The sequence below is a fragment of the Aspergillus candidus genome (assembly GCF_002847045.1).
Source record: "Aspergillus candidus strain CBS 102.13 unplaced genomic scaffold BDW47scaffold_72, whole genome shotgun sequence".
NCBI classification, from domain to species: domain Eukaryota; kingdom Fungi; phylum Ascomycota; class Eurotiomycetes; order Eurotiales; family Aspergillaceae; genus Aspergillus; species Aspergillus candidus.
The window spans coordinates 17,987-37,519 of NW_020194077.1; the positions used below are offsets into that span (position 1 = coordinate 17,987).

The following is a 19,533-nucleotide window of genomic DNA, read 5'->3' on the forward strand; positions in this document are numbered from 1 at the left end:
GTGTCGATAGGAAGGTAGAAAACAAAGATCCCTATCGGTATGAAAACCCCATGAAAGTCGAAGTAAAAGGAGCATCCACACACCCTGCAGCGATTTCCGCCTCCTCGAAATCAATACCTCCGTTGAATACCAGGCAATCCGCACATACCGATCAAAATATCTCCACCAGGGTATCTCGTCAGTCTCCAGACCAATCACCCCCGGGGATACCGATTTCCCTTCTTGGAGATTGCTCCCCAAGGGCTATTCTGTTCAAACTACCACCTCGCGTCCACTGTAGATCGAGAATGGCTCGCCCCCCAATGCGGCATGTCTCAGGAGGCTCGAATACCATCCTGACTTCCCAGACGCACGGTCTCGACTTCCGCCACGTTGCACCCCTTCATCTTGGCAATACACTAAGGATAAGGATCTCACCTTGTCCTTCAAGTCAGTCATGAATGCGGGTGGGGGAGTCACCGGTCTGACGCGGTTACTTTATTCCTGCAAATCTGCATTTCCGGTCCGTGATGACGGATCCTTTGTACCTGGTATCTACCCGTATTTTTTCTTTTCTTTTCTGTTCTTATTGTTTCTTTTCTGTCTGGGGTAGACGGTCCATCGCATAATGCCACCTTCAAATATCTCCTTTGCAAAACGAAAATTATACGAAAGAAAAAAAAAATCACAATGCATGTATCCAGGGAGATCAGATCATTCGGTCATCCAAAGTCGTACAGAACAGGGCGCAGGACAGTCGACTCCCTTTGGCCCGTTTTCCCCTTACAGGTGTCGCATTCTTCTCATTCCAACTATTTGTCCCTTTGCGGTTGGTTTCGCTTCCTCCATAGTCAGTGGGCAGAATCAGTCTGCTGTCTGTCATTATGGTTTATTTTTATCATGCCACTACTTTCGGGGTGGAGGCGTTTAATGCGCAGTAAGGCTCAATTCACATGGTCTTTTGGAATCTGACCCTAACCCGCGGCTAGCTAGTATGTATGTATGTTATGCCCGCAGTGCATGCAGTACACTATTGCAGTCGTTGGTTTATAACGGTAAAACGCACGTAAGATTCGACTTGCTCCCGTTAGGGCCCCCACACTTTTTACCCAGAGAATACGACATCGAAATCCTCCGTCGTCCAGTATTCAATGAACCCAGCGTCCATCAAGTATGGCCGCGCTAATGCTGTCCCCAAGGAGCCTCGATCCTCGACATCCAACTGGCACAGATATCACGAGCCAAGGCACTCGCTGTATGACCAACAATGCGAGAGAGATCCTCCGATAGAGTGGATAGATACCACTACAATGAGGCTCAAGCCCCCCGGAATAGCAACCATATGTGCAGGGTGAGATTGCCCTCATTGGATTCAGGTCCAGCGATTCATGCACGTTTTTTTTTGTCATCGCTTCTGTGCTGCTTCCATTTGTATCATGCGATGTAGGTAGGGCTGAAGAACACTACCGAGCATTACTACCTAGAGGTTATGTATGGCAGGGCCTATCTGGTCTATTGTTGACCACCTGGGCTAGTAGTGTAACCTTGATATAGCCCCTATCTAACTACTATGTCTTTCCTGTATCCAGAATAGTCAGTTTCTTCAGTTATCAAGCCAATCACATGGTTAAAACCAACCTAACACGACCCGACCCGTCTTCGTGACGAAGATAGATACGGACCGTCATCTCTTTCCTATCAGGTCCGGTTTCTCGAGCTGAAATCAAGCTTGGAGGGGGAAGGGAGTCTCCCATGACTTTGCCGGTTCCCTGTACAACCCATCGACCTCGTGTAGACGTCGCACTTGTCTATCCCACCCTTACTCTCCTCGAGGAGCCATGCGTCGACGCTCGTACAGAAGGAGGCACCATTAACTCCTCATTGTGGGTCTTGATTGTGATAGTTGGTGCAGAGGCGGATGGTGTGCTCTGAGTGGTTAAGTGGGAAAGATGGATACGATCGGACGGTGGATGTTCGAGATTATGTTTGGAGTGTTTGTCAGCCCGCTACGCAATCTGTATGTCTGGTTGTCTGCCTGGTGAAAGGGCGCGTTATTTACCAGACGAGGGTCATATGCTAATAATACAGTATCTAGTAGATTGCGTGTCTGTATCTAATATCTACTGGGTCAGTTGCATCGGGATATCCAAAAACAGTCAAGTTACGACTCATCTACACTCCCCATCTAACAGATTCCTTATCTTGTCACAGGCCTAGAGTCAAAAGCCAAAAAGTAAGTTTCGTTCTCTCCCGCCTTACCAACAATTACTCGCCACTACACTCGGAGTATCCGAAGTGTTACCTCTCGATTCAGCCGCCCAGCGGGGTACGGGAAATTCAATTTCCCACGTGGAGGCGGCGACGGGGTTGAAACATGAGGATATGTTCAACAACAACAAGGCACGAGATAGGGCCTGTCAGATGGGGATTCAAGTTCGAGTCGTACTGGGAGGAGAGGGGGGGGAGTAGGCACGAATCTGAGACGCATCTTTGCCTCGGTGTGGTTGTTTGTTAGTTACACAGTTGACTTACGGGCTGTATAACCAGGTATGTATTATATTAACCAATTGATATATTCATATGGTGCTACAACCAGTAAAGTAGGTAGGTGATGAACCAAATTTTAGAGGATATGTCATCCTATTCCACTCTTGTTACCGCCGAATGAACCCCACAGGGGGAAAGTAAGGTATGTGGATGTGGACCGCTCCCCCATATGCCTGCCATAGTTGTGCGTTCCGTAGTTCCACAGCGGTCCGGGACGTTGGATGGGGATCCTTATCAATACGGAGTACTCCGTAAAACAACAACAGAGGAAATAAACGATACGAAATAAATACGGATACCAGCCCGGACGTGGCAGTATGGATTTGTGCGTGCATGATGCACGTCCACCCTGGGAGGAAAAAGACTGGGAACTACGTAAACTTGCGCTGGCTTCATCCTAGCCACTGCACCCGACAAGAGCCTCAGCTCAGGCATCCAATGATCAACCATCCACGGTGCACACCGTGCAGGTAGGTATAGGTCATCCGGTATGTATCGACAATCCAATCAATCCGAGGCTGGGAACTGCTGTCGTACAAGGTCGATAATTAAAAAATACACAGTATACAACTATTGAATATAGAGAAATTATTATTAATCCTTATGTGATCAGGATTGATTTATCATCATGAGTCACGCAGCTAGTTAATTCCATGGCTGGTCGGGGTTGTGATACCCCAGGGTGGGAGATATCGGTGGTTTAAATCCGAACCCCGACAATTCCACTCGGGCCAAGTTCAGCCGTGGGGATGTTTGAAGATGACGGGGGATTTGGCAGATTGAAGGAGGGCAAAGGGCACAGGGCAAATTTGGAAAGGTAAATAAATACCAAAACTAAACTAAACCATAAAATGAAAATAAAATAAAATAAGAGGAGCTGAAAATGGGGTCTCTCTGCTTCCCCTCATGTACTCCCAAGAAACCAACATAAGACGTATAGCCAGATCCATAACTTAATTAACAACCTGAGTATCTTCAAGTTTAATAATATTACACCAGTGTTTCAGCAACCAAAACATCCTCTGACAGGTGATGTATCTACCTCTCCAAACAGTTATCCATCATAAACGTTCATAGAAGGCCCAGATAGTCCGTTTCACACTCTATCGTATCCGGGTCCCACACTAACTAACTAGTTATCCACCCTTCTAGCCGTGAAACACAGCCTTTGTTTTCCCCCTCCCTCTAACCCGACCGAGTAAGCGACGCGCAGATGCTTCTAATTATGGTCAACTTTGATCTGTTCGCTACCCGCTCTCTTGCAGTGATCGAACCCGATCTCCGAGATCACCGACCCGTGGCTGCCCCCCTCATCTCATCTGTTTCCGAGGTGTTGGTTGTTACAGGTGTTAGCTAACTGATTTAGCGTGTTCAATAAGATAAAGAGCTCTGCGACTCTAGGCACTTACTCAGTAGTGTCCTTTCCACCTAGCTGGCAGTAGACACAATATATGGTGGTTGTGTCCTGCCTAACCGGAGCAGCCCTTGCTTCCATGGATGCAAAAATACCCCGGGCTGTGTAGAGCGTACATTCTACCCCGTATCTTGGCCGCCTGCCCGTCAACATAGTATCTAAAAAAAGCAACAAAACGGGGCTCAACCTAACTAAATAAACAAGATGGGGGCCAGTTGAGCAGGTGAATTCCAAGTCTAAATGCTTATAGCGTTTCAATGTCTATTGTTTCATCTTATTGGGTCTGGAGTATTGCTGCTCTCCTGTCGTTCGGTGCTTTCCCCCCCACAGCCGTCGGCCATTTGCCATCATGAGCATGCCTGCTTTCACCTTTCTCCCTTTTTGCACTCGATCGGCGGTTTTGCTGCAAGGCAGATTTGAGAAGCGTCAGCTGTCGACTGTCAGGGGACGGTCGGTTCACTAATACTCGCTCCCACTGGGTTTGATGTTATCACGATCAGCGCGCTATCGCTGTTAAGTGTCCTGTGTGCTCGTGCCCGGCTAGAGCGGCTGTGTATGCGGTATATTGCCTTGAATGCGATTGTTGGACCTCGATAATCTCTGCCTATTTGAGATGGGACATGCATTGGAGACCGTAAAGGGTTCGTTCCTAGCGAAGATGGGGAAAAAAAAAAAGAGGCGTAAATCAAATGAAATACCAAAAAGCACGCTCATGCTAGTTCAATGAGTCGGGTGAAAAACGCCGAAACCGAATATGGAAAAAAGGGGGTCATGGAAAGACAAGACATGAAAATGCAAGGCCGGTAGAACAGCAAACAGACTTCTCCGCCCTTCTTTATCCGTACAGACCCATCGCGAGAATCAAAGTAAGCGCCAAGACGAGTATGTGTCGAGTTATATATGAATTGTCCGTCATATATTCATGTTCGTTTAAAGGACAACGCTGGATATGGTCAATATATATGTTCTCGCAATAGTCAGGAGGTGCGGGAAACTCACCTCCACGGGTGATTCTCATCACCATACTGGATTCCTTCGATCCAGTTCTTCATCTGAAGGGCGATTTCGCCAGCCTCTTCCTCATCCTTGAGGCCGCAGTTCACCAGTTTGCCGCGGTAGCTAATGTTTCGCACAGGGCTCACAATAGCTGCGGTACCAGACCCGAACACCTCCAATAATCTGCCCTCTTCGGCCGCTTCGGCGACATCGGCCATCTTGATCTTACGCTCAGAGACCGTCCAGCCCTTGGGGATCAATCGCTCTCTGGCCAATTCAAGCACGGAGTCCCTCGTGACGCCCTCGAGGATGGTTCCATCCAGAGGCGCAGTCACCAGCTCCTTCTTGCCCGTCTCCTTGTCCTTGAGCGCGATGAAGAGGTTCATGGTGCCGACTTCAGTCACATACTCCTCCTCACCGAACAGCCACAAGTTCTGCTGGAAGCCCCGAGACGCGGCGTTGAGCTGGGGAAGAACACAAGGAGCGTAGTTCGCTCCGAGCTTCTTGTCTCCAACACCACCCGGCCAGGCTCTGACGGCGTAGTCAGTAGCCTCCAGCGAGATAGCCTTGAACCCGGTGGGATAGTAGGGGCCGACGGGGCTGGCAATGACGAAGAGAAGGGCGGAGCCTGGCGGCCCAACTCCGAGGGTGCTCTGGGTACCGATCATGGTAGGTCGGAGGTACAAGGAGTATCCGCGGGTGCTGCAGAATATTAGGGACCGTTTTCGCTGACGTTGCCTTGGTCTCAGCTCACCTGGGGATGAAACGGCTGTCTTGTTTCACAAAGTCGCCGATCAATTTGGTGAGCGCCTCGCCATCAACCGTGGGCAGGGCAATCCGCGCCGAAGACTTGTTCAGACGCGACATGTTCTTATCCGGGCGAAATAGCCGAATCTGTCCATTGTTGTCCTTGTATGCCTTCATACCCTCGAAACACTCGAACGCATAATGCAACACGCAAGCCGAAGGATCCAGGCTGAGGTTCTGGTAGGGAACGATGCGCGGCGTGTGCCATCCGTCCGAAGCTGTCCACTCGATCGACAGCATATGGTCTGAAGGAATCTGTGCGTCAGTAACCGTCAAACCTGGGGCCATTGTCGCAAGGGGTCCTTACCGGTGAAGGTCTTGCCAAAGATGAGGTTCTCCGACGCAGTAATCTCCTTAGGGGTGCTCGTCTTCGTGATCTCGAGCTTCGACGGGTCGAGACCAGCTTGAGAAGCAGCAGCCGGCGTCACACTGAAGCATCTCTGCCATAGCCGGTTTGAGACAGAGGTCTGGACGGGGAGAACACGGGGGGCGGCGCGGGAAGGCAGCGCCCTGTGGCGAGCCAATTGACGGAGTGAGTTCATGATCGCGGTCCAATGTTTAGATTTCCAACAGCGAGGGGAGCGAAGGATGTTGGTCGATCAAGTCCCAAGCGGTGGAGTGATATTAATAATGGGAAAACAGTCAGGGAAGCAATAATAATGAACGAGCGGGCAGCGGAGCTTAAAAAGAGTGCGCCGGAGCGGTTAGTTAAGGTAACTGACTGACCGGTCGGAGTGACTCAGGCACAACTCCGGACAGATCCAGTTGATCGACAACCGTAGGGCGCGAGATGGACCACTGGACTATGGATCAAAAATAAACTGTTGAATTGGCCTAAATACACAAATACCACAACTGTTTGTTCCGAATCTGAAATTAATAGCCCCTTCCTTCCAAAAAGCATCCAAAACAAGGTATTCCAACTTTCCATTGCAGACCGATCCATGTCCGACATCGGACACGATCTGGTTCACGGCACACTTTAGCCGGCGCTTCGATGCCGCAGGCGGTGTGTCACCTGACGTGGGGCTTCCGAACGTGGCCGTTTGTATGGGGAGCTCACGCTGCTCTCCCATTGGCCAGCGTCACCCCTTTCACGTGATGCCCTTTGTCCACCGGGCGGACAGCGGGCAGATATGCATGGGGGCCAAGCTGGGTGATGAACCTCGAGTTCCAAGGTCAAAAAAAAAAAGACAAGCACCTGAAGCAGACTCCAGTGTTAAACGTACAGCTGTAAGATTGGGATTGACATGAGAACATTTTTACATACGGCCGATTGATCCCCCCCTTTACAGATACCATCGTCTGTACATTATTTACTTTGTTTCTTCGGACTTGTCCACATCTCCAACAAGCCACATTGAGAAATCAGGCTGCAGCGTCCGGAGTACTACAGTTACCATACCTAACTGATTGCTCGGCGACAACGTCGGTTCAACTCTACAGCTGCGCTGTTGGCATTGGTTACTTGAGTCTCATGCCAGGGCGGTCAGAGAAAAGACAATGTTTTCCTCGCTCAAGTCCCTGAGTTCGAACATATCAACGAACTATCAAATTGCCCCACACCCGACTGTGATCTCTGGCCCATGGCGTATCCATGATGGGAAGAAGAAATCCACGGGGACTGCGGCGTCCATCTTCATCTTTGACAGAAAGCTTCTCGACCCTCGATCCGGTGGCCTTGGTGGCCGTTCCAGCTCGTCCACGAAAAAGGTCCAGGAGGATGTCGTCGAACGACTGAAGCGGGAAGCTAGCAATCTCGCCCGTCTTCGACATCCGTCTATTCTCCAGGTTCTGGAGCCAATCGAAGAAACGCGCAATGGCGGTCTTATGTTCGCTACAGAGCAACTCACCACTTCGTTGGCTGGGCTTCTGAAGGAGAAAGATGCCCAGGAAGGCTCGTCGAGACATGGTGCGCGGTCCAGTCGCTTTACGGTGGAGGAGACGGATGGAGGCCGTGGCCGAAGGGATCTCGACATCGATGAGCTAGAGATCCAAAAAGGGCTGTTGCAGGTTGCCAAAGGTCTCGAATTCCTCCACGGATCGGCCGGTCTCGTCCATGGCAACTTGAACCCGGAAGCCATCTATATCAATTCCAAATCGGATTGGAAAATCTCCGGCCTTGGCTTTGCTGGGCCTTCCGATCCCAACGAGACGCGAACCTCGCTACCGCCGCTGGCTCTGTCAGAAGTGCTTCACCAGGATCCACGACTTCCTCCTTCTGTTCAACTGAATCTGGACTTCACTTCCCCGGACTTTGCACTGGACTCTAACGTCTCCCCATCTGCGGACTTGTTCTCTCTTGGGCTTGTCATCGTGGCCTTGTATAATTCGCCTCACTCTTCTCCGTTGCAGACACATTCCAGCGTCAACTCTTACAAGAAATTGCTCAGCTCGCCGTCCACGACGCCTTCCCAGGGAAATAACTTTCTCTGTTCCGGCTCCATCCCGAACGACCTCCTTACCCATGTGTTACCCAGGCTGATCACGAGGCGGCCGGCCCAGCGGTTAGACGCCCGCGAATTCCAGCAATCTCCATATTTCGATAATATACTGGTCTCCACACTGCGTTTCTTGGAATCACTACCGGCCAAAACTCCGAGTGAAAAGTCTCAGTTCATGCGGGGCCTCCAGCGGGTGCTCCCAGAGTTTCCCGTATCTGTACTGGACAGAAAACTACTCGGTGTACTCCTAGAAGAGATGAAAGACAGGGAGCTCCTGTCACTCATCCTGCAAAACGTCTTTGCCATCTTGCAGCGCATCCCGAATGCCCGCCGCACATTCCCCGAGAGGGTAATTCCCCGACTCAAAGAAGTTTTCCCAACGGGCAAAGGGGCGGTCCAGGATCGTGACTCTAAGCGAGAAGCGGGTCTCATGGTTGTCCTCGAGAATATGAATATTGTGGCGGAAAATTGCTCGGGCAAAGAATTCAAAGATGGTTTGTTTGTCCTAGAGGATCGACAAACAGTGTGAGCTAACTCTGCGATTTCTAGATATTCTTCCTTTGATTCGACTGGCCATGGACTCTCCTACTCATTCTCTAGCTGATGCTGCCATCAAGTGCTTACCCATCTTTCTACCCACTCTCGACTTCAGTACCGTGAAGACCGAAGTATTTCCTCCAATTGCCGCGACTTTTAGCAAGACAAACAGCCTGGGCATCAAAGTCAGCTGTTTAGAGGCATTTACTGTTCTCTGCGGGGGCTCTAAGGACGGTGAGGACGTGGCTGAAGATGACTTGACCGGTATTGTTCCAAAAGGCAAACCGCAGCCAACTAGATCATCCATCTTGGACAAATATACGATCCAAGAGAAGCTTGTTCCGTCCTTGAAGGCCATTAAGACGAAAGAGCCCGCTGTTATGATGGCTGCCTTGGGCGTGTTCCAACAGGTTGGCAAGGTTGCCGACACGGATTTCATCGCCTTGGAAGTTCTTCCAGTCATTTGGAGTTTTAGCCTTGGCCCGCTTCTTAATCTCCGCCAGTTTGAACAATTCATGGCCTTGATCAAGAACCTCTCTTCCAAGATCGAACGCGAGCATACCAAAAAATTGAAGGAACTGTCTTCAGGGGGAGATTCTGGTGGATTCCAAAATGGCACCGGCAACTCTACTAAGGTCCCCGATGCCTTCATGGCGACGGATACAGATCCGACAAGGAACAACTTTGAGCGCCTGGTCCTCGGCCGCGGATCCACAGCTTCAAAGGGCCAGGATCCCGACAACTGGGGTAGCCTAATGGCTGAAGCACCAGCCGTCCAGCCTTCAACCTCGCGGCCTTCATCCACGGCATTATCATGGTCGTCCCAACCCGCTCGTCCCAATGCTGTGGGAAGCGCATTGTCCAGCCAACCGAACCCAAGCATGCGTTCCATCACTCCGGACTTCAATATGGGTTCTTTCCCATCCCTGCAGCCCGCTGCGGCGCAGAAATCCCCGGCGACATCGGCTTTTCCGCCATTGCAACCCTCCCCGTCTCCCAGCTGGAGTTCTATGAATTCTCCCAACAACCAATACACATCCCCAGCGAGTAACCTGCCTAGCCCAGGTTTGGGATCGATGGCCAGCATGAAGCCGTCCAACTCTTCTTATGCCGGAAACCTTTCGCGGCCGACTACCAATCTCTCTGCATTTTCTATTCCACCGCCTCCATCTACTCAGGGCTCGATGGGGTCATTCTCTGGAAGTAGCGGCCTCTCCAATGCTCCAATGGTCCCACCACCGCCCCCATCTACCCAGGGCTCGATGGGATCATTCGCAGGGAGTAGCGGTCTCTCCAATGCTCCAATGGTCTCACCCGGCAGGACCAACCCTTCCAGTTCGTTTCAAGGCAACAATAATAACTCGTCACAACCGCAAGGCGGTGCGAAAAAAGGCCTCGACAAATATGAGAGCCTAATATGAGCGACGTGGAGTGCACCTCCACTATCATGCCCCTTGCTCTGCTTTCTTCTTACAATTAATCTTCTTTGTGTTTTCCTCGTTCGCATTCAGCCAACATTTCTTGGGTCATCTCTATCTACCATGTGGATTTTGTTTTATTTTATGTGGACATTCAAGCATTATTCCCTGATAGTTTTGAGCCAGGAACAACAAAAAGCTGGCAAAATCCCCCTGATCTTGGTCAATGTGACAATGAGAATCATCTATTATAATTTGAGCCGAATATGTGTAGAATAGTACAAAGGATGCTGGATATACTCCGATAACTAAAAGTCCCCACTGGGGTCACCGCCCTCGGCGTTCAGCCGGATATTTGCGGCAGTATTACACCATTGGGTACCGTCCAGGCAAGGAGCTCCCTGTATGTCATAGAGCAACGGAGCTGCCAGTTAGCTGAGGTTACTTCCCCCAAGCACCCCCCCCCCCCAGGAATGCTGCCCTTACGAGGCGCTTTGAAACGCCTGCCGTCGGAACATCGTTCCTTTTCCCTCCGCCGCCCCTCTCTACCCCTCCATTACCAGCACGCCTTTTCTCGACGTCACTTTGAGCGATTCTCTTCGTCCACCGTACCGAACATCAACAATTCCTCCAAGCTTTCTGCAGATTCGCATCTTTCAACTCCCGCTAAATTCACGATGGATGCCAATACGAAACAGCACTATCTCGCCGATTCACCCCCCACGGTTGTGCGTCTGGAGGCGAAGCATCACTTTGATGGGTTGAAGGATGAGAAGTTGAGGAAATATGCCCACTACTTGAGCAGGTTCGATGATTCCCCATGCTGGCGCTAGTTTGTCTGCTTTTTTGTCGGGGCTGGGTGCAGAGGGCTAACTGATGGGCTCATTGGGCTATTATAGGGCTGCTTTTGAAGGCACGCGTATCACCCTTCGCCAGGTTTCCCCCGAGTCGGAGCCGATCTACGACTTCATTATCTCTCTCCACAAATCCTGCAATGGCGATTGGAGTGCTTTGGCCAAGAAAACCAACGTCAGCGATGAGCACGTTCGGTTCTTCTTGGAATATGCTACCCAGTTTCTCGGCAACTGTGGGAATTACAAGGGCTTCGGCGACACCAAGTTTATCCCTCGACTACCGGTGGAAGCCCTCGAAGCTCTGGCATCAGGAACACCGGAGACGAAGGCCGCGTTCCAGAAGGCGAACAGCGCGGGCGGCGGGTTTTTCGAGACTTCCCAGCAGGCCCTTATGCACCTTGGTTACCCGGAAGATGGCCATATGACTACATACTACCCCGACTCTCCGTCGATCACCAAGGACGACATCACGGCTATCGGCGACCTCATGGAAAAGAAGGGCCTTCCCCTCGAAAACACTAGGCTGAGGAAGAATGCCTCCGGGGACTTTGAACTGTTGATTGCTTCGGGTATCTCCGCGCCCCCGGCTCGGGAACGGGACCTTGGCGCTGTCGATACGCTGGAGCTGGAGGGTCATTTGAAAGGAAAAAAGGTCCGCTTAGTGTTCGGTGACCACCAGGAGGAAATGGCCAAGGTTGCGCACAACATCAAGCTGGCCGAGATCAATGCGGCGAATGACAATCAGAAGCGGATGCTGGAGGCCTACGCCAAGTCGTTCGGCGCTGGTTCTATCGAGGCGTTCAAGGAGAGTCAGCGGGTCTGGGTCAAGGATCAAAAGCCGGTGTTGGAATCTAACATTGGATTTGTCGAGACCTACCGGGATCCTCACGGAGTCCGTGGAGAGTGGGAGGGCTTTGTCGCTTTGGTAAGTGGTACTGATGCACATGCCGTGGCCAATTCACTAACCTTCTGCAGGTGAATCTGGAGCGGACTCGGGCCTTTGGGAAGCTGGTGGACAATGCCGAGAGCATGATTCCCAAGCTCCCCTGGGGAAATGATTTCGAGAAGGACAAGTTTCTCAGCCCTGATTTTACCTCTCTTGAAGTCCTGAGCTTCCAGTCATCCGGCATCCCCGCTGGTATTAACCTGCCGAACTATGATGATATCCGCCAGAATCTCGGCTTCAAGAATGTCTCCCTTGGAAACGTGCTGAGTGCCAAGGCCCCCAACGAACCCATTCCCTTCATCGCTGAGAAAGATCTGGAAGTGTATCGTCGGTGCCGCGATCCCGCTTTTGAGGTGCAGGTGGGTATCCACGAACTTCTGGGACATGGAACAGGCAAGCTTCTCCAGGAGACCGCCCCGGGTGAATATAACTTCGATGTGCAAAATCCCCCCGTGAGCCCCGTCACGGGCAAACCCGTGATTAGCTGGTACAAGCCGGGTCAAACATGGAGCTCTGTGTTTGGTTCGATTGCCTCATCCTACGAAGAATGCCGCGCTGAGTGTGTGGCCATGGCTCTCAGCTGCGACTTTGAGATCCTCAAAATCTTCGGATTCGGGGATGGGAAGCAGGACCTTTCAAATGAGGCAGGCGATGTTCTATATACGGGATACCTGCAGATGGCTCGCGCAGGCCTGGTCGCATTGGAGTTCTGGGACCCCAAGACCGGAAAGTGGGGACAAGCTCACATGCAGGCGCGGTACAGCATCTTGCGGACGTTCCTCGACGCTGGAGACGACTTTGTCAAGCTTGCTTACACCAAGGATGATCTCTCTGACCTCGAGATCCATCTCGATCGGTCCAAGATCCTCTCGCACGGCCGCCCCGCGGTGGAGAAATACCTGCAGAAGCTGCATGTCTATAAGAGCACCGCGGATGTCGAGGCCGGGAAGCAGCTCTACGACGATATCACCTCGGTCGACGACTGGTGGGGAACCAAGGTCCGGGAGATCGTTCTCAAGAACAAAATCCCTCGCAAGGTGTTTGTCCAGGCCAACACTGTCCTTAACGGGGATGAGGTGACTCTGAAGGAGTATGAGCCGACGCTTGAGGGCTTGATCCAGAGCTATGTTGAACGCGCTGTTTAAGCATTAGATAGGTTTAGATCCGAGTATGTAAATGTTGCATGTAGAGAAAGAAACAATAAGAAAGTTGAGCTTCTCTCGTGATCTCGGGCCACCTAGATGCATCACTTGCGGTCATTAGGATGGGGCCGCGTGACCCCAGGAGTGGCGAGGGGAAATGTCAACGCAGACCTCAGCTATTCAGGGACGATACGCAGATGATCCCCTGATATGCCGTAATTCTACCGAATCGCTCGACAAGTACTCCGTAGTACTCAATCAGAGCATGCGACATGGCCCCTCGTGGTGTCTTCAAGGTAATTGTGTGCATTAGATATACAGATCTATAGTAACGCGGGATTATGACCTACTCCGTCTTCTAGATTTGTATTCAGAATATTATCAAGATAATCATATACGACCCCCGGTTAGACCTGGTGGACGGCGCCAACTGGAGAGTTCGCTGGTTTACGGGGAACGTTGCCGCCGCCTCCGCCTTTTCTCCTTAAGCGCTCGTTCTCTTTCCCGCCTCCTTCTCCTCCCTGGTCGCCCTGCGCTTTTGGTCACTTGCAACTTGTCACTTTTCTGACTATCACTGTCACGTTGGTTATTCGCTCCATTTTCTGTCGATACTACAGAGAAATAGTATTCTCCAAATATTGAAGTTTGCGGATTACTTGATCTTCGGATTCCATGTGCAATCTTTAGACATACTGTGGGCTCCTGATCGACAACGGGGAACGGGAGTCTGGATCCTCTCCGGTCAGCGGCACAAGTCTGGGTCGCCTGGGTTCGTCTCAACCTCATCTGTAGAGACAATTCACAGCACATCGGCTCTTTTTTCAAATCGAATTATCCCGAATTTCGACGACACCTTGTCGTGGCAATCAACTCCCCCTGGCTCGCCTACCACGGCGCGGCCGCCTCATCACCTAGCGGACCCTGTTGCGGAGGAAGACGACGACGACTTCTACGCCGCGCCGCCACCCCACTCGCCATCATACTCTGAGGCGTCCTCTTCTCACTACTATCCGCCCGGTCCTCCACCCTTCTCTTCACTGGACTTTGTCCCCGGACTCGAACCCGATCGCGCTAAACCTGCGGAAACCGAATCCTCGTCGGCTCCTATCCCCCCACCCTTTGTTTCTCCATCCCCCGAGGAGGAGCCCCTAGAACCGGATCCGTCGCCGTTGCCCTTGGTCGCAGAAACCAAGTCTGCGTTTACGCCGGAGCAGAAACCGGATTCGCAAGGGAAGTCTACGGAAGACGGAGAGCCACCACCGCCATACACCGAAGGATCTAGTCCCATTGAATCGTTTACATACGTGATGGCGGCAGCAGGAGGCGCATCGAGTATTATTACTCAGGTGCAGCAGGCCGGCGGGCCCCCTATCAATACGCTTGGTGGTACGAAACCCCGGATGGATGTGTAGTGTGTATCTTGACTAACTTGCTTGTCCTGTGGTATTAGATATCGGTGGGGATGAACATATCACGCTGGATCTCCGGTGAGTACATGCTTGGCTCGTCTTTGAATCATACGGGTTGTTCTGACTGTCTCAGGGGTACCCGGTTTACGCTCTCTCGAGATGAACTGTTGACCTTGCCGGAATTTGTCCTTCTGTCCCTTTTCCCTAACGGTTTACTCCCGGATGGACATATGGGCACTTTCCATGAAGGTGATATCTATCCAGTCGATGTGAGAATACTATGACTCCGACTCTATGTGTTTGTACAGTCCTGACGTTTCTCTCCAGTACGACCCGGCGTCACTCCAATACATGCTGGATTTCTTCCGCTCGGTCGCCCAGTCTATCCCCTCCTCGCCATCTGCGTCAGCATCGCCCGACATGGAAATGTCCGATTCCATGCAAGGTTCGGCTAGAGATATGCTCCAGGATCGTGCCGGTATTATTGTGTTACGCGAGGACCTCGATTTCTATGCGATTCCGCCGCGTCACGATATCGACCATACGGAGATGATGGAGGTAAAGCGCGCGGCTGCCAAAGCATTGCTGCAACAGGACGGGATCTTTTCCGGTCTGAGGAAAAGCGAGGAGGCCGGTTCGACCGAACAGCATCTGATTGAGATGCTGACTGCAGGGTCAGTCCCGCACCTTCGATCACTTGGCTGATTCACCTTTTGCAGGGAACCCATGCTGACTATTTGCAGCGGATTCGATCGCGATGACCGGTGGGGCCATCGGGCGCCCGAGCCTAGCAAGGCCGTCATCTGTAGTCTGGCACTGGCCAAACTTCGAACCGATATCAAAGGCGACTTGTCCAATAACAATTCGGTCGGCATGGCTCAAAAGCTCCTTCTTTTCTGGCGAAAGCCCGCCAGGCGGTGCTGGTGGGAGGGGATCGAATTGGACAACGTAGATGGGGTCGAAGGCCCGGTTAAGATTTGGATCCGCAGAGTATGGACTCTGGAGATGGTAAGTCTTGATTCCCATCTTTAGCATATCTTGCTCTAACATTCTTGTCTCATCGCAGAGCGTTATTGGACTCCGATAGCCTTATGCGGGCTTTGTTTGTTTTTTAATCTGGACAGTTTTTCTCGTTCGTTCATTGCTACACTGCATTTTACTTGATTCTGGTTGCATACTTGATACATACCATCACTGCGGCTTTTCTTTATTTTTTTTTTACTTCTTCCTTGCCCCCTCGATCTTTTCTTGCGAGTCAACGATATCCGTATTGACAATTGGGTGTTATGTGCTTGATTCTGTCTATAATCCCATTAGCTGGCCGGTCCCCACGCATTGATCTTGTACTTTTTTGATTTTATTATCTTCATTGCTCTCTCCTTTACATTTGTACTCTTCTTTTATTAGTTTCGAGAAAATATGAAAGCCAACAATGGACAACTGTAGCCAATATACCGTATCTGAGGGATTCTCAATCACGTGGTTTTTATAGCCGAAACAGGACTAGCGTGCATGTTTGAATCTTGAGAACGCGACGAAACAGAAAAAGGCGGACGGAGCTTGAGCGCGATCACCATCATAGAATAGAAGCTTTGGCACTATTCCTCCCACCCCAACCCAGACACGGCCCACCTCTGTTTCAACTTTGTGATCGCATCAGAATTCTCGCAAAGGCACTCTTACTGCGACTCTAGAACCAATCCTTTTCCGCTTGAATTCACGGTTTCGAAGTCACCTCTTCTGCCCTACATCCATCCTTTCGTCGCCGAGGATCTATCCTACTGGGTCGCCAGTCAACGCTCCCCGCCTAGGTCCTGAAAGGGACATGTTAATTAATGTTCACCTGAACTGCCAACATGTCCCCTCTTCGAGGCTATATCACATCCTACCCGCCACGAGTGCGCCAGTATAGTAACGCGCTTCTCACGCCCGTCTTTCCTACCAACCAAACCGGCCCCACGCCGCGAACCACGAAACGAGGGACCACCGCGATCAACTACGCCGAAGATGGCTTCGATGACGAGGACTTCGATGACAGCGAGGGTCCGCGCCGACCAACGGGGTTAAGGAGTCTGCGACGGGAGGAGTCCACGTTCGAGAAGGCCCCTTTAACAGAGAAGCTGGGGAAAGAGATCCACGCCCCTGTTGAAGTCCAAGGGGTGTTTCGCGACTGGATGATCAAAAGGATGTTGCGGCCTACGTACGTCCCCCGGTGATTGCTATCCCGTCTTTCCCTCCCCTCAAATCTATGCTCACTCTGACCCTCTTTTGCGCTCTGCAGATGTGCCGACCAGTTACAAATCCAAGCGCAATTGCCTCTGACCCTGATACCCATCCGGATTGACTTGGAAGTACCGGCGCATCAGCCCATCGAGCCGTTTCCCCTTCCGCGGTCGATCATGGATCCTGCGATCAACTCCACCCTGCCTGCGTACAGGCGACCGGACCCCCTACCCGCCTACCGCATCAAGGACACCTTCCTGTGGAATCTGCACGAAGCGCTCGCCACGCCCGAAGAATTCGCCATTGGGTTCGTTCGCGATATGGACCTGCCAAACCCGCAGGTCATGACCATGGCAATCAGCAACCAGATTCGCCAGCAATTAGAGGAGTTCGCTGGGGTGGCGCTGCATCCGCTTTTCCAAAGCACCCAGCCGAAGCCTACCAGCGCCTCGCAGGCTGGCATCTCGCGGGACGTGTCCGTGTCCGCGACGCCGATTCCCGCTCGGCCTGTTACTCCTGATAACAGAGCTAAGCCCTTAACGGGAACGAAGGAGCCGTTGGTAAACGACAGTATCTTAAACCCGGACGATGCATACAGATGTATGATCCACCTCAATATCAACCTGCAGAATAAGCTGTACACGGATAAGTTCGAGTGGTCTCTCCTGCATCCGCCGGGTATGCCCGAGGAGTTCGCCAAGATTACATGCGCTGATCTGGGTCTCGGCGGAGAATGGGTCGGGGCGATCGCGCACGGGATCTACGAGGCCGTCCTGAAACTGAAGAAGGAGGTCTGCGAGAGCGGCGGCCTCATCAGCGGAATCGGCGGCTACGGCAACGAAATCGACAACCAGGCCGCTAACGGCGCGGACGCCGGGTGGCGGTACGATCCCGAGGGGCTCGGCGACGAGTGGGAGCCCAAGGTGGAACACCTGTCTAAGGAGGAGATCGAGAAGCGAGAGGGTGATCGCGAGCGCCAGATCAGACGCCTCCGGCGAGAAACCGCCCGGTTCTCATCCACGGCCGGCATTACCCCGGATATCTCGCGGCAAGGGAGCGGCTACTTCGACATGGACAGTGAGACGCCACTCGGTAGAGGCGAGCGCAGCAGACGGAAGCGGCGGTTCCGCAGCTTGAGTCCGTCTGGCAGGGGTGGTACGCCCGGTGGACGAGGAACCCCAGATACTGGGTCAGGGGCCGGCTATGGCGGTGGTGGTGGTACATTGACAGACTGGTGCGTCATGGTCCCTACTCAGCTGCTCGGGTGGACAAAGAAATTTGGGTTTGGCTAATCTCGTATTGCAGGGAACGGCAAAATTGGAGGTGCAGTAACTGCTTGGTATGGGGCACTGCCGTTTGGGCTGTTCGAGATGGCCCTGCTGGTCCACGGGTAAGACACGCCCCCTTCCCCATCTTTCCTATATGGTTGCTCGGAACTGACGCGTGTGTGTAGTCGCTGTGCCACAACTGTGGACTTCTATACGAACGGGACAAGGTTGCTCCTGAGTGGTCGAGAGATCTACACCGTCATGATATGCCCATCGCCCGGTGATCGTCCGAGGGTTTCAATGAAAAGAGCCTACCGTTCCAGCGTTTCAAGCCTACCAAAGGGTAAGACGATCAATCGTTAATCAACCCATCGAGACGTGCCGGCTGACCACTAGTAGAAGTGTACCCTATTACCCAAAACAGGAAAAAGACCAGAAAAGAAAGACATAACATAACATACACCCTATGCAGCCCGATCCCAACTAGTATCTCTGAGAACACATGATAATCATGTTTCTCCGTGTATTTCTCTGAATTTGGCCCATGATATCATATCTTCTAATGAAATCCTTTGTGTGTTCGAGATTTGGCGTTCTGATCTGATCTGATCTTTTCTATTATTTATTTACTATGCATGTCTTCTTAGGTATCCATCCCTATCCTATTTATCTATCATATCTATTTGTTTGTGGCCACGGTTAGAGTTATGGTCGGTTGCCTTTATATTTTCATCTCGATTTAAGTTCAACTTTCTTTTTCTTCTCTTTTTTTTGAAAATCATTGTCGTCTGTTCACTGCTCTGAACAATTATGTCAAAGTATGTATACTGGTTGGGGGGATTGTTAGATGGATGGGTGGTTTTATCTTTTTTTTCCCTTTTCCTTTTCCTCTTTTCTGAAATGATTGTCTGCAATACCAATGGTGTATCTGATAGTATACCGGAATGGAAAGACCAATTACCATAATATCAATGTTTCCACTGTCATCGGTAGATAATATATACTTTCGCATGATGGTAATGGGGGCGAAGGTTGGAGCATTTCGCAAGAAGAACATCAAAGATATATGTATAATTATTGGTACATATCTTTTTGTTAGGCTGCTTCTCACAGCCTATCATAACGTAGTATATATAGGGGAGTCCGGGGGTGTCCAGCCACCTTAGCTAGACATAGCGGCCTTTTGGTCTAGTGGTATAGCGCGTACCCAGTACTAGACTGGAAAACCCACCGATGACTTCAGCGGGAAAAAACTGCCAGGTGTCGATAGCTGCGAGCTGGATGGTTCCGGCTCATCATGCGATATTGGTGGCTACAAAGTCACATTGACCGAGCAGGGGGGCACTGGCTGCAACAACGGTCCGGATATCAAATCAGGTCAGTCATCATCCCATGTTTACCAGTGATATCTGAGCCATCCATGCCAAAGAACCACTGCCAACACTTGTGACCTCTGAACAGCATCATTTGAGAATTCCTCTGGTGACAAAATCGAGAATGTCAATGGAGACAAACGTTGTACAGAGCTTAAGTATTGTTCTGTTGGATT

At 51.4% G+C, this 19,533-nt stretch overlaps 5 protein-coding genes across 5 annotated transcripts; 4 read left to right on the forward strand and 1 right to left on the reverse strand.

Annotated features, from left to right (window-relative positions):
- The first annotated feature begins 68 nt into the window (after nt 1-68).
- BDW47DRAFT_112951 (uncharacterized protein) lies at nt 69-1,430 on the forward strand. Its single transcript, XM_024814280.1, has 2 exons — nt 69-916; nt 969-1,430. The coding sequence occupies exons 1-2, from the start codon at nt 670-672 to the stop codon at nt 1,163-1,165; spliced, it is 444 nt and encodes a 147-aa protein (XP_024668016.1). The 5' UTR covers nt 69-669; the 3' UTR covers nt 1,166-1,430.
- A 3,288-nt stretch (nt 1,431-4,718) lies between these two features.
- Nucleotides 4,719-6,383, reverse strand: BDW47DRAFT_84478 (branched-chain amino acid aminotransferase, cytosolic). Its single transcript, XM_024820016.1, has 4 exons — nt 6,051-6,383; nt 5,691-5,988; nt 4,940-5,638; nt 4,719-4,883 (listed from the first exon to the last, which is right to left on the reverse strand). The coding sequence occupies exons 1-4, from the start codon at nt 6,283-6,285 to the stop codon at nt 4,871-4,873; spliced, it is 1,245 nt and encodes a 414-aa protein (XP_024668017.1). The 5' UTR covers nt 6,286-6,383; the 3' UTR covers nt 4,719-4,870.
- A 566-nt stretch (nt 6,384-6,949) lies between these two features.
- On the forward strand, nt 6,950-10,401 carry BDW47DRAFT_112954 (putative protein kinase Scy1). Its single transcript, XM_024814281.1, has 2 exons — nt 6,950-8,681; nt 8,737-10,401. Exons 1-2 carry the CDS (start codon nt 7,247-7,249, stop codon nt 10,143-10,145), a joined length of 2,844 nt encoding a protein of 947 aa, XP_024668018.1. The 5' UTR covers nt 6,950-7,246; the 3' UTR covers nt 10,146-10,401.
- Nucleotides 10,402-10,615: 214 nt separating this feature from the next.
- Nucleotides 10,616-15,580, forward strand: BDW47DRAFT_120701 (dipeptidyl peptidase; the record flags this gene model as incomplete). The annotated part of the gene is made up of 10 exons (XM_024815527.1): nt 10,616-10,947; nt 11,042-11,921; nt 11,972-13,081; nt 13,496-13,500; nt 13,890-14,470; nt 14,535-14,571; nt 14,627-14,762; nt 14,821-15,167; nt 15,237-15,501; nt 15,560-15,580. 10 exons carry the CDS (start codon nt 10,616-10,618, stop codon nt 15,578-15,580), a joined length of 3,714 nt encoding a protein of 1,237 aa, XP_024668019.1.
- A 467-nt stretch (nt 15,581-16,047) lies between these two features.
- On the forward strand, nt 16,048-18,894 carry BDW47DRAFT_112960 (putative RSC complex subunit Sfh1). Its single transcript, XM_024814282.1, has 5 exons — nt 16,048-16,693; nt 16,775-17,950; nt 18,022-18,106; nt 18,170-18,327; nt 18,384-18,894. The coding sequence occupies exons 1-4, from the start codon at nt 16,350-16,352 to the stop codon at nt 18,266-18,268; spliced, it is 1,704 nt and encodes a 567-aa protein (XP_024668020.1). The 5' UTR covers nt 16,048-16,349; the 3' UTR covers nt 18,269-18,327; nt 18,384-18,894.
- Nucleotides 18,895-19,533: the final 639 nt, after the last annotated feature.

Bases quoted from the DNA above. Each gene is read 5' to 3' on its own strand.
- BDW47DRAFT_112951 (XM_024814280.1), top strand. From the start codon at position 670: ATGCATGTATCCAGGGAGATCAGATCATTCGGTCATCCAAAGTCGTAC. The intron at 917-968 runs GTAAGGCTCAAT...ACCCGCGGCTAG, and splicing joins GTGGAGGCGTTTAATGCGCA to CTAGTATGTATGTATGTTAT.
- BDW47DRAFT_84478 (XM_024820016.1), bottom strand. From the start codon at position 6,285: ATGAACTCACTCCGTCAATTGGCTCGCCACAGGGCGCTGCCTTCCCGC. The intron at 5,989-6,050 runs GTAAGGACCCCT...AGATTCCTTCAG, and splicing joins CTTTGGCAAGACCTTCACCG to ACCATATGCTGTCGATCGAG. The intron at 5,639-5,690 runs GTGAGCTGAGAC...AATATTCTGCAG, and splicing joins GACAGCCGTTTCATCCCCAG to CACCCGCGGATACTCCTTGT.
- BDW47DRAFT_112954 (XM_024814281.1), top strand. From the start codon at position 7,247: ATGTTTTCCTCGCTCAAGTCCCTGAGTTCGAACATATCAACGAACTAT. The intron at 8,682-8,736 runs GTTTGTTTGTCC...TGCGATTTCTAG, and splicing joins GGGCAAAGAATTCAAAGATG to ATATTCTTCCTTTGATTCGA.
- BDW47DRAFT_112960 (XM_024814282.1), top strand. From the start codon at position 16,350: ATGTCCCCTCTTCGAGGCTATATCACATCCTACCCGCCACGAGTGCGC. The intron at 17,951-18,021 runs GTGCGTCATGGT...CTCGTATTGCAG, and splicing joins GGTGGTACATTGACAGACTG to GGAACGGCAAAATTGGAGGT. The intron at 18,107-18,169 runs GTAAGACACGCC...GCGTGTGTGTAG, and splicing joins ATGGCCCTGCTGGTCCACGG to TCGCTGTGCCACAACTGTGG.